Source organism: Copadichromis virginalis, linkage group LG5 (genome assembly GCF_057382275.1).
Source record: "Copadichromis virginalis isolate Kocher_CV1m ecotype Utaka linkage group LG5, C_Virginalis_male_GT1.1, whole genome shotgun sequence".
Classification (NCBI taxonomy): Eukaryota; Metazoa; Chordata; class Actinopteri; order Cichliformes; family Cichlidae; genus Copadichromis; species Copadichromis virginalis.
This window is the reverse complement of record NC_140622.1, coordinates 36,315,071-36,331,720: the sequence shown is the minus strand read 5'-3', so window position 1 is coordinate 36,331,720 and position 16,650 is coordinate 36,315,071. Positions and strand designations below refer to the sequence as shown.

Genomic DNA, 16,650 nt, shown 5'->3' with positions numbered 1-16,650 from the left:
TTTTGATGGAGGTTTCTTTCTGTTAAAATTTTGTTTTTTCTTCTCACTGTCCCCAAATGCTAGTTTATAGAGATGTCTGATTATTGCACGGTCTTTTCCTTACAATATAAAGTAGCTTGAGGTAGAGCTGGGCGATAGAACGATAACGATATGTATCGCGATATAACTTTTACTCGATAGAGAAATTAAGCTATCGCGATAGACTTCGCCGCTCTTGTCCTCTTAAAATAAAAATTTTTTTTAAAAAAAAGGTCAGCCAATCCAAACTAAGTAGCGCAGAGCCGAACCAATCACAGCCGCAGCGTCACGGCGCGTGACTTGTTACATACAGCACAAGTGCCAAGCCGCACGTGTGTTTGTTTGGGAAGCAGGCAGTGGGGGGTAATAATAATAATAATAATAATGGATTGGATTTATATAGCGCTTTTCAAGGCACCCAAAGCGCTTTACAATGCCACTATTCATTCACTCTCACATTCATACACTGGTGGAGGCAAGCTACGGTTGTAGCCACAGCTGCCCTGGGTAATGGAGCCAGCGCGTAATGGAGGAAATGAGTGTGCCGACTAGAAAAATCAACCGAGCGTGACCGAAGAGAAAACAGATGACGGTTCCAATGCCGGAGAGATTGTCGAACGGAAGAGCCATAGAAGTTCCGTAGTGTGAAGGTATTTCGGCTATTTCAAGTCTGACAAAAAACAGAGTAGCGTGCACTGTAAATGTGCCGAAAGCAAGTCTGGAAATACAATAAACTGGTGCATGCGTCACACTGTGCGCCACGTTATTGTTTCGGTGAAATGAATTTCTACAATACTGTTACTGTTAATTCTACTCTCTGCAGTGTTTAAATGCTTACATATACACAAAGTTACTGTCCCTCCACACATACGACTCGGGTCTGCTTCTATGCCCCAGCTTTGTTTACTTTTTCCCACCGAGGCTTCTAGACTTCTGATTGGCCAACATTTCTGCACGGTTAGGAATCTAGCGCCACCTGCTGCTTTGGCATGTTCATAGCAGCGTTTTCCTTCATTTCTGCCTTTATGTGTGGACGGGATTATTTTTTAAAACGAAAACGGAAAATCTCCGTTTTCAAAAACACCCGTGTACGTGTGGACGTAGCCTCAGTCTCTGACTGGAAGCGCTAATTCGTCATTCGGCTTTTGTCAGACTAAAGTAACTGTTAAAACTGTTTGAAAAGCTCAGCTATACAACAAGGAGAGATTGAGAATTTCCTTTTAGTTCTCAGTTTATTTGATACTGACAAAAGTTAGTTTTGTCTGTTCTTCTGTAAAACAAACTAAGATTTATTTTTAGAATTAATATTTTGTTTCTAAGTGGAATTGACAATTTAGTCTGTTTTTGTTTGTTCTATTTTGAAACTTAAACGCTTTAGCGGCTGCCTTTTGTGTAGTTTGCAATATTTGCCTTTATTTATCTGAAAAAGTCTCATGTTCCTTAAGTACATCTACCCTGTTGAACTTATTATGGGAAATAAATATTTAAATAAAAACAAGCTGCTGATTATTTCACATTTTACTTGTGAGCAACGGCACATTTAAATCTTACAAATATAGTTATTTGGCTTATATCGTGATAGATATCGTTATCGCCTGAAATGAAAAAAACATATCGTGATATGAAAAAATCTCATATCGCCCAGCTCTAGCTTGAGGCAACAGTTGTTGTGATTTGGTGCTATTTAAATAAAACTGAATTCAATTGAATTGAAATGTGGAAAAGAAGTGCACTGCCCATGGGGGGGAAAAAAAATACAAACCCTACATTTTCCACAGCATAAAAGTCTTCTCTGTTGTGCTATGTCCTCAGTATGTCCAAAATGCTCATAGCTTCATCAGCTTTATATTAACTAATTGAAGGGAATTAGACTACCGGTGTGATTTCCATATGCTAGTATGGACTAGTGAAAATCTACAAGGAAGCTACACAGTTTGATAATTAGCTTTCTACAGTGAAGCAATGACATCAAAGAGTAGAGTTCCTTTAGTACTGATTTGAAATATATGTTGTTTTTCTTGGTGTGTATTAGTATTTTTTGATAATGTCTATACCAGTGACCTAGCAAATAAAAGAAATAGCACACCTTGTCCAAATGTGGAGAATCTATTTCCCCCCAAAAGTGTCAGGAATATCGTTTAAAGATTTTAGGAAAAAACATCTATAATGTCATGCTCAGCAGGTGTACAGGATGTGCGTCTTTCCCATCTTCTTCTTTGAAATTTGTTGTGCACTTTTGCACCCCCGGTTATTTTTTGTGAGTGACATCCTGACTCTGACCTTTAGTTTGCAGAGAACAACTTAGCTAAGCGTAGTGCATGTGTGTGTGTCTGTGTGTGTGTTTTTCAAGCTGCCAACTTGAATCACTCCAGTGAGGATAGACTGACAGAAGGATGGGTATAGCCAGCCTGAGGGGAGAGAAATTGCATCATTCCTCCAGAATGATGATCCATGTATGTGTGTGTGTGTGTATGTGTGTGTGTGTGTGTGTGTGTGCCCACATGAGTGTATGTTTGTTCGTGTCTATGTGTGCAAGAAAAAAGGGAAAAAAAGCTCATAGGACTTCTTTATAACATCTTATAATCATCTAGGGTTCCCCCTCCTAGGACCTGGCATCCACATATGTGGACATCTCATTTTGGGTTATTTAGACCAAAATACTCAATTTTGCTCTACAAGGGCCTGATATCGACTTACGAGGACATTATACTGCCTATGATCTATCGAAATTTTAAACAAATGTCCTCATATGTGGCTCTTATTTTTCTTAGAAACAAAAATCAGGTATAAATAAAAATCCAGTAATTCTTTGTTTATACATTCATCTGGCCCCAATCAGCCCAAATATCAAAGAGAAATTAAAAATGCATGCCGTGGAAGAGTTCGGGTCTTAGGAGGTTAAGCAACCTTGGTGATGTAAATAAGTCTCTGCACCTAATTGATGTAGAAAAATTATGCTTTTAAAAATCTTTTTGACATAGTAAACCTAAACCAAACCAAGCAATATTTTTACCTAAACTTAACCAGACAGAGAATTTAGACTGAAGTGAACACTGAGAGAATGTAAAGCCTAAGTTTGATTTTAAACTGGATTTTAATTCTAGACTCTGAGAGCGTGTCCACATGTAAAATAATGTACTCTGATATTAGCCACTTTTAGACATTTCAAAGTCCTGTTGTAAGAAACATTCTAAGCTAATGTACGTAACAATCCCAGGTACAGTGAGGGAAATAATTATTTGATCATCTGCGGAATTTGTAAGTTCCCTCACTTGCAAAGAAACGAAATTTATGATAGTTTAATTTTAGTATAAAAAGACAAAATATCAACCATGCACCACACGGGTTAAAGTCAATAAATAAATAAATCGTGGTTTTTTTTGTTTGCTTGTTTTTCATTCCAACTTCTGCAATGCTATGGACCAGAGAGCTGTCAAAGGACATCAGGGACAAAACTGTCCCTGCATGTTTTGTCCCAGTCAGGGACAAAACATGCAGGGACTGTGTAGGCTTGTGTTATCGCCTACACAAACAGCTTTTTAGCAATCAGTAGACCACCATCGGTGACGGATTGAAATCTTGCAGCACCCACAAGTTCCTCCCTGCTCAAGAAGGCACAGATAGAGGCTGGTCTTAAGTTTGCCAGTGAGCATCTAAATGATTCAGAATATATTTTGGAGAAAGTGTTGTGGTCAGATGAAGCCAAAATCAAGCTGTTTGTCATCAGTTTGACCTTGTGTATTTAAAGAAAGAAAAACGCTAAGTATGACCCACAGAAGATCATCACCACATTCAACCACCAAGGTGGAAACATTTCAAGATGAGCCTACCGGACAATTTCACTGCATTGAGGGGTTAGAGGATGGGGCAATGTAAAATCTTGGAGGAGAATCTCCTTCCCTAAGACAAAACAATGAAAGTTGGTCTTCTAGAATAGAATGACCCAAAGCATACTGCCAGGCAACGAAAGAGAGGTAAAAGAAGAAGTGCAACGAAGAAGTTTTAAGGTCATGGAGTGGCCTGGCCAGTCTCCAGAACTCAATCCTATACAAAATCTGTGGAGGGAGCTGAAGCTTTGAGTTCCCAAGTGACAGCCAAGAAAGGGGTTAAGAGTTAAGGGAGCTAAGAGAGATCCATTTAGTCAAGAGATGGAGAGTGTGATTTTGCCATGTTACCTTCTTACCATTTTTTCCCCTATTTGTCACATTTTATAAAGAGTAAACACTGTGGTTTCAGGAATTCTGACATAGGTCATTATAAAAATGCTTTCATGGTTTGTTTGTTTTTTAGATTTAATTGCAGGACTTGTTGTGCCAACATTTGTGGAACTGAATGAACACAAGATGGCAACACTTCACACATGCATTTCTCTCCTGAGATTCTAATTTAGAAATTCAGGAGGAGGTTTAGTCTGGAGGAAACATATCAAGTGGTGGAAGCGTGTGCTCACTTTTATTGGATAACTTTCACAGTCTGGACCAATGAAACTTTTATTTTCCTTTTTTTTTCTTTTTTATTATAACTGAAATATTGATACCGCCAAAGTATCCAGCAGTATATTTCCACTGACTGTCCATGTATTTGTCTTCAGGAAGATTCAGAATGGGGAGAATAGGCAAAAACAGACAGATAAAAAAGAAGGAGAAAATGGATGATGGAAGCAATATCAAGGCACAGGCTTGCATTATTCCTCGGTTTTACGACAAATACTTAATGAAAATCCCTGCAAGGGTGATAGAGGCCTGTATTTAATTAAGCCTTTATAAAAAATTAACCAGGGAGGCCAGGGCGATTTCCCCTCTCCTCTGGTCTGTTGAGTAGATTGAACCACAGTTACACTGCATAGACAGCTCTGAATTATAATTTTAGATAGAAGGTGAGTGAGAGGGAGAGGGAGCAGGAGCAAGCAGGTCTAATACTCACTAAAGAGCCAAAGGGGAGTTTAGGATGGGGGACCAATGCATCTCCTATTGCTACCCCTGGAATGTCTTCTAATCACATTAGGGGAAACTATAGCTCTGATTTATAAGGGCTCTTTTAAGTTCACTTTTCAGCCACAGCACCTCCATGTCTCTACATTTAAGAGTCTTTGAATGACTTTGATTTCCTAATTTGGGCGTCACATCCTGTGAAGGGCACAATGTGCAGAACAGGTGTAAATCATCACAGGAACTCTGGTGTCTTTTTTTTTTTCACCACACTGATGATGGCTAGTCTGCAGGGAGTAGTTAGAAGGACTTGAATTGGATTTACCACCCTAAGAGAAGAAAAGTCAATGGATGAATAAAATACACATATTTCTTATGGTCATGGTTGATGACCAAATATCATTTGGGGGTTGTCCATTTTTAACCCTTTTCTCAGCAGTTAAAACAAAATCATAAAAATAAGATACCTGGCAAATATGTGACAGAATAATCTCAACTTGGACAAGGATCACTTCAGATATTTTTTCTAAACTTTCAACAGTTTCTAATACTTTGAGGTGTCATCGAGTGTGGTGTGTCAGCCATGTGATAACAAGTGCTTAAACAGGACTGTAATCCCTGTCGTGGTTCAAGCACAGTTTTGCAGTTTGATTTGGTTGGCCCCGATCGTCAGACTGCTAGGACGGGGTGAGCAGATTTTGCCTGAGGTTCACAGATAGCTTTGTTGTCTGTATCAAAATGTTCAGTTAAAGTAGAAAGGTTTGAATTAGCCTGCGTTCAAATGCACTCCAACAAAACAGTACTTGATTGCAATCTGAATAAATTAATACAACACTCGTAAAGTAATAGCTAATAAAAGGAAAACAACAGCAGTAGCAAGTTCATTACATTAAAGTGGATTTCTTTTCAACTCAGAGTTTTTAATATATAAATAAATGTAATATTTACATATTAAAAAGTTCATCAGTTTTTGTGTTTTAAACAAATTATGACTTTTATAAGCATTCAGCTAACATTGAATGGTACCCAAATCATTCAGGTTTGGGTACTAACAATGACTATTAGTGCCCAAACCTTAATAGAACCTTAATAGAAAACTATACTTTTGATAATATAACTAGTTGTTATGGAGAAAACAAAATAAACATTGATTCAATGAATTATTGTCGATCGTGGCTCAAGAGTTGGGAGTTCGCCTTGTAATCGGAAGGTTGCCGGTTCGAGCCCCGGCTTGGACAGTCTTGGTCGGTGTGTCCTTGGGCAAGACACTTCACCCGTTGCCTACTGGTGGTGGTTAGAGGGCCCGGTGGCGCCAGTGTCCGGCAGCCTCGCCTCTGTCAGTGCTCCCCAGGGTGGCTGTGGCTACACTGTAGCTTGCCATCACCTGTGTGTGAATGGGTGGATGACTGAATGTGTAAAGCGCTTTGGGGTCCTTAGGGACTAGTAAAGCGCTATACAAATACAGGCCATGTACCATTTACCATCATCAATATGCAACTTGATCATGACACTAACAAAACATTTTTTAGAAATTTTACGGTACGTACCACATTGCATAGTCGTAAAAGATGGAATGCATGTGTGTGTTTTATTGAAGTCATCATTCTCAAAACTGCTCTGTTTTTTTTTACAGATCCATACAGACTCTGATGATGGTGAGGGCAACATCAAATATACTATCTCTGGAGAAGGAGCTGGATCCATCTTCATCATTGATGAGCTTACAGGAGACATACATGCCACAGAGAGACTAGACCGAGAGGAAAAGGCTTTTTACACTCTTAGGGCTCAGGCCCGGGACCGGCTCTCTAATGATCCCCTTGAGCCAGAGTCAGAGTTTGTCATCAAGGTCCAGGACATCAATGACAGTGAACCCAAGTTCTTGGAAGGACCCTATATTGGCAGCGTGGCAGAGTTGTCACCCATAGGTAAGCTGGAAAATGTCTAGCGCAGTCAGACAAGAACCATTTGGATAACTGTTTGAGGCTCTGTACATAGCAAAGCCCAAGGGTGCCTGTAATGTATGGAATTGCAAGTTTTACTGCAGCTATTTTCATGATACATAAGTAGGGTGTGTGAGCTTTTTTTATGGGCTCAAGGGAAGGCGTAAAGTGCCAGAAAGAGCAATATGTTAAAATTCTCCTCCACAAGAGAGATGGATATATGAAAAAGCAGACATGTAAGATAGCTATGTTAAATGAAAATGGATTTGGAGTCACTGAATTTACTCTCGATAGTAGGAAGTAGAAAATGAAAGAAACAGTACAGGCATATAAAGAAAGTAGAGGCAAACAAATTGCATTACTCCCAGATAAGCTGTGTTCTAACACTGTTTTGAGGCAAATGATAAAAGGAAGAACAAGAGGGAAAGAGCAACATAGGAACGGTGCTCCAGGAGTGCGGTTTATGGAGAGAGTACACTGTCAGTAAAAATGACACTACAATACTTTAAATCCTAACGTGTTTTTATTGTGACTGAGTATATTAGCAGCAATCCATGGCTGCTTCAAACTATTTGCAAAATGGAAAAGACAGGTGAATGAGGGTGTCAAGGGCTTCATTAGCGTGGTATTAATGTCAAAGACAGCTGATATTCAATAGACAAAATTTTGTTTAGCTGCTAAGCAATATCACCATGTTTACTCCAAAGGGTTTGTGCGATACGGGTATATGCGTCCGTGTGTTTGTGTGTGTGTGTTCATGCATATGCAGTAGAGGCAGGGGTGCTTCTTGTTTGAGTGACTCCAGGAGTGGTGCAAAATGGAATGGCTCTTTCCTGTTCAAGCCTGATTGGAATTAATTCCTGCTTCCTCAGCATGATCCAAAGCATGGGCATTTCTGCCTACATTGCTCTCTAAAACTGAATGGCGTGTGTATGCATGCGTGTGTGAGTCGGTGAGAGAAAGGAAAGTGAAAGTTAGCAAAAACAGGAGCATGATAAAGAGAAAAGGAATAAACACAATTTCAGAAAATGATGCAAAACCCTGGGGAGCACAGGGGAGCTGTCCTCAAGAAAGAGTGAGATGCAGCCTTAAAAGCCATGCTTGGTTAATAATAGTTTATGTAATCTTAATGATCATAACTCTTCTACCTCTGTCCCTTATTTGACCCTGCCACGTCTCACTTAGATTATATAAGAAATAAATAGACAGTTCATATTCTCATGGTGTGCTACCACTAATGACATAACATTCACCACTAAATCAGGCATTCTCATGGTTCATCCATGTGTCTTTTCTTTTGACCTGTTTGACTGGCACTCACCATTTCCCAGCTCATCACCTTTACTGACATTTCCATGTTTTAACGACAGTAATGTCACTTAGTTTGGACGTATACTTTTATAAATGTAAAAGTATAACATTTGCTATATTGATATATCTTATAATAGTTTCAGTGCTTTTTATTTTGGATAATTCTGTAGAACCCTACTTTCCACTCGATCAACAAATTTACTAATCCGCATTTTAAAATAGTTCCTAACAACATCTTACACCGGTTTGAGTAGAATCTGGTAAAACCTACAGTGTCCAGCTGTTTTAGGAAAATGTTTCTTTATGACACAAACTGGTTTTGTGCTATTTTTATTGCTTTTTGTGGCCTGTTTTTGTTTTGGGAGCAAAAGACAGTGGGGCAGAGCAATATAGAAATTTGAGAAGGTACTAACATTGTGGGATGTACAAAATATTGACTTTTTAGCCTTTCCAGGAAAACAAAAACAAGACCTGTCTTATAAACGCTGAGTTTTTCTTTTGTTTGTTAATGTGTCTCAAAATCATTCAGAATTTATAGGTATCCTCTTATTTTGTTGCTGCTCTGTTACTGTTGTTTAATGAATTCCCAATGGAATTTTGTCGTCATGCCCTATGAGCATGTTCAACATGTGCTGACATCTACTGTAAATTTGATTTGTCTTTTTCTTTGTGGAAAAAAAAACATTGTACATGCACAAAACCTCAGTAGAATCATCACTTTCAAATAATTTGGACACAGCTCTTCTGATATGCTGTGATGGAAGCAGGTTGCAAGCATTAACCACACCAGTGATATGCTCACTGTGCTGTTTTATGCTCAGCCATATAGCCAAATTGCCTTGGAACACGTGAGGCCATAACAGTAAGAAAGTAATCAGGACTCAACTGCCAGAGGCATATTCATCTTTACCCCTGTCATGTCTCCCGGCACTCGTCTTTGTCATAGTCTTAAAGCCTCTCTATGCTCGCCTCGCCCCTTTTGTTAGGGCATCCTATTTGGTTGCCTATCTGTCTATCCTTAGTATACTTAGTATGCTCAGCATTTTCTTTCTTAAAAATAACCCTTTTTCACCCACTGAGCAGTATTTGTTAAGGAGAACTGCAATAATTAGAAGTACTGAAGCTGATGATGAAGCATGAAGGTCTGAGCTCTACGTTGCCCTGTGGAAAATGTGTGTCTAATGAAATTGCTGTCTTAAATCAGATTTGTTGCGTACGAACGATTGAATGTTGTTCATAGAATCATGCATACGTTTATGATGGAACAGAAAAGGGAGCATGGAAACCTACAGGTGTGCTCCAATTCATGATGATAAACTGTGAAAGATCAATTTGAATCAGCACAACCAGTAAAAGTACTTGAGCTAACTATGCTTCTTGGTTCGTAATTATATTAACTGCCATAATATCGATGCATTTTCTATTTACATGTTTACTGATTCCATTATTTTTGCCACAATAATGGAACAGTACCACACAGCAAGAAGACCCTGGCTGCAACTACAAATCTAGTCTCCGTGTTCGAGTAGTTACATGTTCGAGTAGTTGCTTGTTCGACTAGTCGCATCCCACCTGTCTTGTTTTTTCATGCTGCATGCATTACTAGCAAGTTGAGGACAGTCAAACTTCCATCTGTCTTTTTGTTTTCTGCCTTACAAATGCACAACAATGAGTCGCGTTAAATAATATTAAAATTCTGCATTTCTCAAATCATTTAGCAGTGATTGTTCACCACCATTAACTCTGTCTAACCGCAGAATATGTGGCAGAGTTGGTTTGGGGCTGCATTCATCTGAGCTCAGTTTTGTAGAAAATTTGCGTACTGTCACACCTACAGTAATCCAGATCTGTAATATTCACAGTGTACATAAAAATAACTTTTTTATTTTTTCTAAGTTCTTTAAGTCCAAAGCAGATAAAGAACTTATTGTATTTTGAAATTAAAACTAAACATTATAGGTCAGTTTGATTAATGGCTTCTCACTTACAAACTTACAGGTCATCATTCTCTTTATAGCTCACCCTCCACTGTATTTTCTGAATCAAAGTGGAGCTATAATAAATGTAAATCAACTGCAATGTTAAAAGCTAATGTTGCCTCACGTCCATTTGCAAGGTAATATTGGAGGTACGGGTCTGTCCATTTTAAGTACCTATCCTTCCATTATAAAATTATATGCATTATATCTTTGGCAAAAAGCCCTGCGCCTTCCTAAAAGTACCAGCAACTTTTAGTGAGTGTACTTAAAATAAAATAGTAGGTTAAGATACTAATCAAGAGGTAAATATAACCGTAAATCATTTTGTATTATGATTTGTTGTTTTCTAAAGAATATCATAAAGGTTGAAGAAAAATGTTACAAATATTACAAAAATACCAAAATACATGACACTGATCCTGCTCAAGACTTAAGATGTGAAATCTTGTTGTCTTACTAAAAATGTGAGATTTGAGTTGATTCTTTTTCACAAAACTCTTTGTTGATTCCATTTGACTTGGTTTTTTGAGGACTCTTAGAACATGTTATGGCATAACTATTACATGCTGTAACAATAGCATCAATTAAAGTCTTAGATGAGAAAGACGTCCATAATTTTACTGAGTGGTTCCTCAGGGCTAGTTCCAGACACTGGCAGCCCCCTTTTTGATTCTGGAGGAGGGAACCAATGCACTGACTTCAGTAGCCTTGGCTCTTGATACAAAGGATGCTAAGTGAATCTTCATACACTTTGGGAGGCAGAGATGGAGACAGACATCTTGGAAACAGGAATGTGGAGAACATGGAAACAGGGCCCAATAAACACCAGCTGTCTGGTGATGTCACCTTTGATTGGAGGTGAGTACTGTCCATCTAGTTTACAAGTGCTCTTGCCCTTAGCCACCAAAGTGCAGACCTGCAATATACAAACAACTGTTGAAGAGCAGAAAAGAAACTGTCTGTAACTTTCTGCTGAGGCCCCACTCTCATGCCCTGTTGGTTAGGACTTGGTTTTGCAAAAGAAGTTGGTTGGACCTATAGCTGTAGCATCTGGCTAGAAAGACAATCTAGCATGGCTTTAAGGAAAGATCAGAGTTAAACTAGAGCTACTTGTCAAGTTCCTCAGCCTAGCATAATCACGGGAATTGGTTAGAACTAGCTAGCCTGACTGCGTGCAATAATAATAATAATCCACACGCAAATGGCGTTTTTTTGTGAGATTTTGTGAAAACTCGGTTTTTGCGTTTACGTGTGGACGAGGAATACTGAGTTCGTCACGAAACGTCAAGGGTATGTACCTCTTTTCACGTGACGCTGTTGGCCACGTTATTGTTTACATGAGATGAATTTCTACAATGGCGGATATAGACAAAATACTGCTAATCTTACTATCTGCAGGTTTTACACACTTACATATACACACGCAGTCACACTGTCCCTCCATTTAGAAAGGCAAAAGCATCACGGTGTAATTATTTTACGTGTTATTGTATTTTTCCTGAGTAATAATATTCAACACTGCTATCAATACATTTTTCAAATAGTGTCTCTCTGTACAAAATGGGTTCAGAAACATAAACAACTGTGGGATACTGTTTGTCCGTGATTTGGACAGCCCAACGCGTGCTCCCAATGCAGGGGAAACTAATTCTGTCGCAGAGTCCTACCTTGTCACTTGTGCAGGTGAAGCCAAAGGCAAGATATGCTTCATTATATTTTCTAGTATTTGGCTTGGAATGAAGTTGGTTTGGAAACATATTTGGTGATGCTTCATCTTCTGCTTTGCGTTTGTGTGGGAGCCCCGTCAAAAACCTGTCCATTATGCTAGCAGTGTCCAAGCGCTCTTTATTTTTTCTTTTTTTTTATTCATACCGTGCCACCCCCCCACCCCCCTGTAATGGCTCTGCGCCCCCCACTTTGGGGAACTCTGGCCTAAAGAATATATAGCATTGTAATGTTTGTAATGTTGTTGTCATAGCAATAGTCTTTTGAAAATAATTACCTACTTTTGTAATGATAATATTTTTTTCCATTTTTCATTTATTTTATTTTATTTTATTCTTTATTTGGTGCCAGTTAAATCTATATTGTTTTTTTGTTGTTGTTCTTTTTTTCTTTTCTTTTGTTTTTTAAATTCTGCATTTTAATTTCAATCCTAGCTAGCGAGACAAAAACATAAGAACTTATTGAGACAGGTGAGAACTACCTCGGAAATGGTGTTATTAATATTGCAAAGCCCACATAGTGAGGTTCAGTGTCAGTCTGGAAAGTTAGAAGTGGGAAAATACTTGTGTTGCTTTAGGCATTGTTTGTCTTCTGGTAATCGATGTTATAATAGGATTTTGGACTGGGAATTTACCTTTATACATCAAGTTTAATATGATGCTTATGAAGGTGGTTTACATATGATGGTGTGATCGGCTAATGTTTGTGTTTTGTGAAGCCTCACCATCTCTTTTTTCTTTGCATTCCCCAGCCATTGAGAGTGTTTAAATATTTATGTACATAGCTTTGAGCTAAGACTGAAAAGTTTTACAGACATGGAGGCTTAAGTAGTGTTAAACTAATATGGTGCAACTCTTTGACAATACTACATAGCTGTATAGTTTTGTATCTTCTACACTTATGCAGTTGATAGATTGAGCTTTTAGATCTAGTACATATACTGTGGAGACATTATTAGCTGTGGCACCCCAAGCTAATACTTATGCTTCACACACCCAGCTAATATTGAAGTAATAAAGACAGGCCTTTTCCAATTTGAAATCAGTATTACATCGTGTTACAACATGCATACTAAGACATCCTTTTCTTTCTGTCTTTATGTGAACTGACTAACAAAGAAGCACCGTTTTTTGGGGCGAAACCATTTACTCACTGAGATAGTCATCTTTCCCTTCCACACAAAGGTCAGTTGGAAACGTGGCGAGGAGGGTCAGATCTTAGTAGTGAAATCACTACAGGGTGAAAAGTTACCACAGAGCTAATCCTGTGATTGATGTGGTTCCATTAGAGAGGAACTCAGTATCTCTGAGTGGCATAGATGTGGCACAACATGACATCATCGTTGTAGCTTCTAACCTTCTAGCCCTGACTGACATGTTGCAGTGTCAAAAGAACAACATGCAGGCAAATAACAGTCTAATAACAGCAGAGATAGTGACCACTGCCCTCATCTTTTCCTCTAATTACCCAAACTGATGCAGTGCCAAATACAAACAACCGTAGCCTCAGTTTAAATTAGCATATCAATTGGTTAACCCCCAATTGATCGTATCTTTTAAAGATAAAATATAAAGGAAGGGCCTTTATATGGACAAATGGACAAACTACAAACTCCATTAGCCAACATAGATTTTCTTTAAGACACTGCTATGCAGTTTAAACTGACATCATCTGAGGCTTTGGTAAATATTTCGACACTTCACAGTATGTTGTCTGTGTAATTATTAAAGGCCTTTGCATTTTATGTTTATATCTTTTTGATATAACAGTTGCTGTTGTTGGAATATTTTATTCTTGTGACTTGTTTTTACTTTAAAAGAAGCTGTTTTGATTTCAAGTATGAAAACATGCAAAGGTAGAGGATATTATCACTGTTACATGGTAAAGAATATGCTGTGATATATCTCTGTGTGTGACACTGTGTGTTTAATAGATGCCTGAATTTAGATATAGAAACTGACACTGATTTAAAGTCAGAAGTAGAGAAAGAAGAAAAAGCATTTTGAGATGTACTTTTTGGGCCCTTTCTTGAAGCTGTCTACCTCAACTTCAAAAAATAGATCACTTATTCTAGACTGTACACAATGAACAGAGCGACTGACATTTAAAGAGTATTTGTAGTGGATAAAGGAAAGAATAGCACTGGAGATAATAAAACAGTAAAACTGAAAAAACTTGTTAATAAAGTTCTATATTTCGGTTGACATACATTTTTAAACTCTTCTGTGACACTGATTGTTGTTTTAGTAAAATGATTTATAAAGACTATGGTATAATATAAAAAAGTGATGAAGCAACAAAATGACGCAACAAAATAAAGCAAGTAGGAGTATCTCTGTGAGGAAGACAACAGCTTCTGCCTCTCGTCTTTCTTTCTTTTTCTTTCTCTTCTTCATCTTTTGACCTTAGTCTCTCTGTTTCAATTTAATACCAGCAAAGTGGGTGTTAGAGATACATTTCCCCATCCTTTTGCTCCCTTTGTATGTAATGTAAGTACACAAGAGGATTAGAGTAATAATCACCCTAGTGGCTGTGCAGAAGGCTGCAAATTACTGCAGTTACCATTAGGGACTCCCGAGCCTGTCATGCTAACAGTAGATGAGACATTTAGAGCACCAGTTTCACAAGAGCAATGAGATAAGGCAGGAGCAACTTACAATCAATATGGTCTGTCAGCCACCTTTATGTATATGACTCGTAACATCCAACATTATGCGCTTAACCACAGTGTTTGAAACAATTGATTTTGGCTGATCTAATTGTGTTTGTGTGTGTGTGTGTGTGTGTGTGTGTGTGTGTGTGTGTGGTTGTGTGTGGTTGTGTGCGTGAGTGATTATTTGTATAAAGCAATGCGTAAAGCCAGGAGTGGGGGAGTGGGGGGAGGAGGGCAACAGTGTGTGTTTCAGTATGTTATGAGCAGTGTTGGGTAAGTTACTTTAAATTAGTAACTTAGTTACATTACTAGTTACTTCTATCAAAAGTAACTCCGTTACTTCAAGTTACTCGTTACTTTCAGAGTAACTAGTTACTAGGGAAAGTAACTTTGGTTTTACTCAGAATTCTCTTGTTAATGTGTTGCTTCCGTAACTGGATACCCAGCCAGAGTGCCAGTCTTCTAGCTTGCTTACTTGCCACAAGTGCACTGTGCCACCTACCAATAGAAAGGAAAAAATAATGTGCACATTTCCACGAGAGAAAAAATCGTCCCGGGCATTTTGACTAGAGACCGGCCCACCATTATAGGAAAAATCATAAAGCCTTTGAATGAAAACAAACGCTGTTGTGACAGTGATGTACACTGTTCTGATGGTATATATGTATCAATCTATCAATCGTTTGTTGTAAGACTCAGATAATTATTTTTTTAAAAGTGAGACATTTTAAATGAGAATAAGAAAGTTCAGTTCACCTGACACTCTCGGACCAGCGGCTGCTTCGGGTCTCTCCTCTTGCCTCCCTTTTCCTTCATCCACCTGCTGGCCTCCACCACTTGCTAATGTTATTGAATCTGTGAAAGCTCTGCGATAGCCACCACACGAAGTAACGTATAACGAGCCTATCTAAATCCCAGTAACGAGTAACGCGTTCCCGGTTTTGGCATAATAACTAGTTACCGTGCTCGTTACCACAATAATAACGTAGTTACTGTAACGCGTTACTTAATAACGCGTTAGTCCCAACACTGGTTATGAGGCATCATAGTGTGAAATTGACTAGCGTGTTACTTTTTCATTAGAAATAAAATCAAGCAAAGTTACTTGAAAACTGTCTTTAGTTTCCCTAAATGAACTGACTTTGTGCAAGCAAAGTGTTAATGCCGATACACCTGTCCATCCATTTGCTTAACTAGGATGTACCCCACCACTCAGTTTGGATACAGGAAGTATCCGAATTATCCGTAACTTCAGTTTGATACCTTTGAAGGATTTTTTTTTCTTTTTCCACTTTTAAAGGGAAGGATAGTCAGCACTGTATTTTTGTATTTTTTTAATGTAAGATCCAAAGTTGCCATTTTGTGTTTGATTGTTTATTTTGTTTTTTTTAAATATTTATTTATTTATTTGTTTAAAATTCAGTACAAAAGCTGGAAACTATTGAGAGGTTAAGATCAAAATGGCTTACAGTTTTGTCCAGGAAACAAATAATTATATGATCCCGTAAAATATGAAAGACAAGTTCAAGGGCTAACAAAGACTAGATTTACAATCTCTGTCATAAGAGATGAAAAATATCCCTAAATCCTTGTTGAGATCTTGAAGAGGATCAATGTAAGCAGGTCATTGGTTTTTATGACATGGCAGATTTTTCTTCCCCTTATACTTCATTCTCTGCCTCACTCTCTCCCCACCTCTCTCCTAGGGCATTTATGTGGATGAGAGAGGAATGAATCACAGTAGAAGTAGTGAAGAAATAACTTTTCATGTGAAAACACCTCAGCTTTTATGGCTTTACTAAATGATCCATAATGCGGGCAGGGAGCACTCAGTCCTGCAGATTAAGGTGGGTAGGAGTGGAAAAGAGGCTCAGTGCTGCAGCCGTTAGACCACTCCGCCGAAGCTCGCACCAGTACAGCACCAGCTGAGATAGGCACAAATCTCTTTTATGAGGCCCCTTCTTAAATAGCTGTCAGTCTGGTGTCTCACACGTGGCTCACTTCGCCAACTTCCCTCACAGTAATTGAACCATCTCTCCCAGAGTGCTGAAATGGTGTGGGAAGCAATTCCGACAGGCTGTGTTGATACCATT

The 16,650-nt window shown here is 38.5% G+C and overlaps 1 protein-coding gene across 1 annotated transcript in view; it reads left to right on the top strand.

Annotated features, from left to right (window-relative positions):
* The window catches only part of cdh22 (cadherin 22), a 97,614-nt gene that overhangs the window by 14,965 nt on the left and 65,999 nt on the right, over positions 1-16,650 (top strand). The window contains exon 2 of the mRNA XM_085457605.1: positions 6,580-6,874. Within this exon, the coding sequence (XP_085313731.1) occupies positions 6,580-6,874 (295 nt within the window). The remainder of the gene's footprint in view (positions 1-6,579; positions 6,875-16,650) is intronic.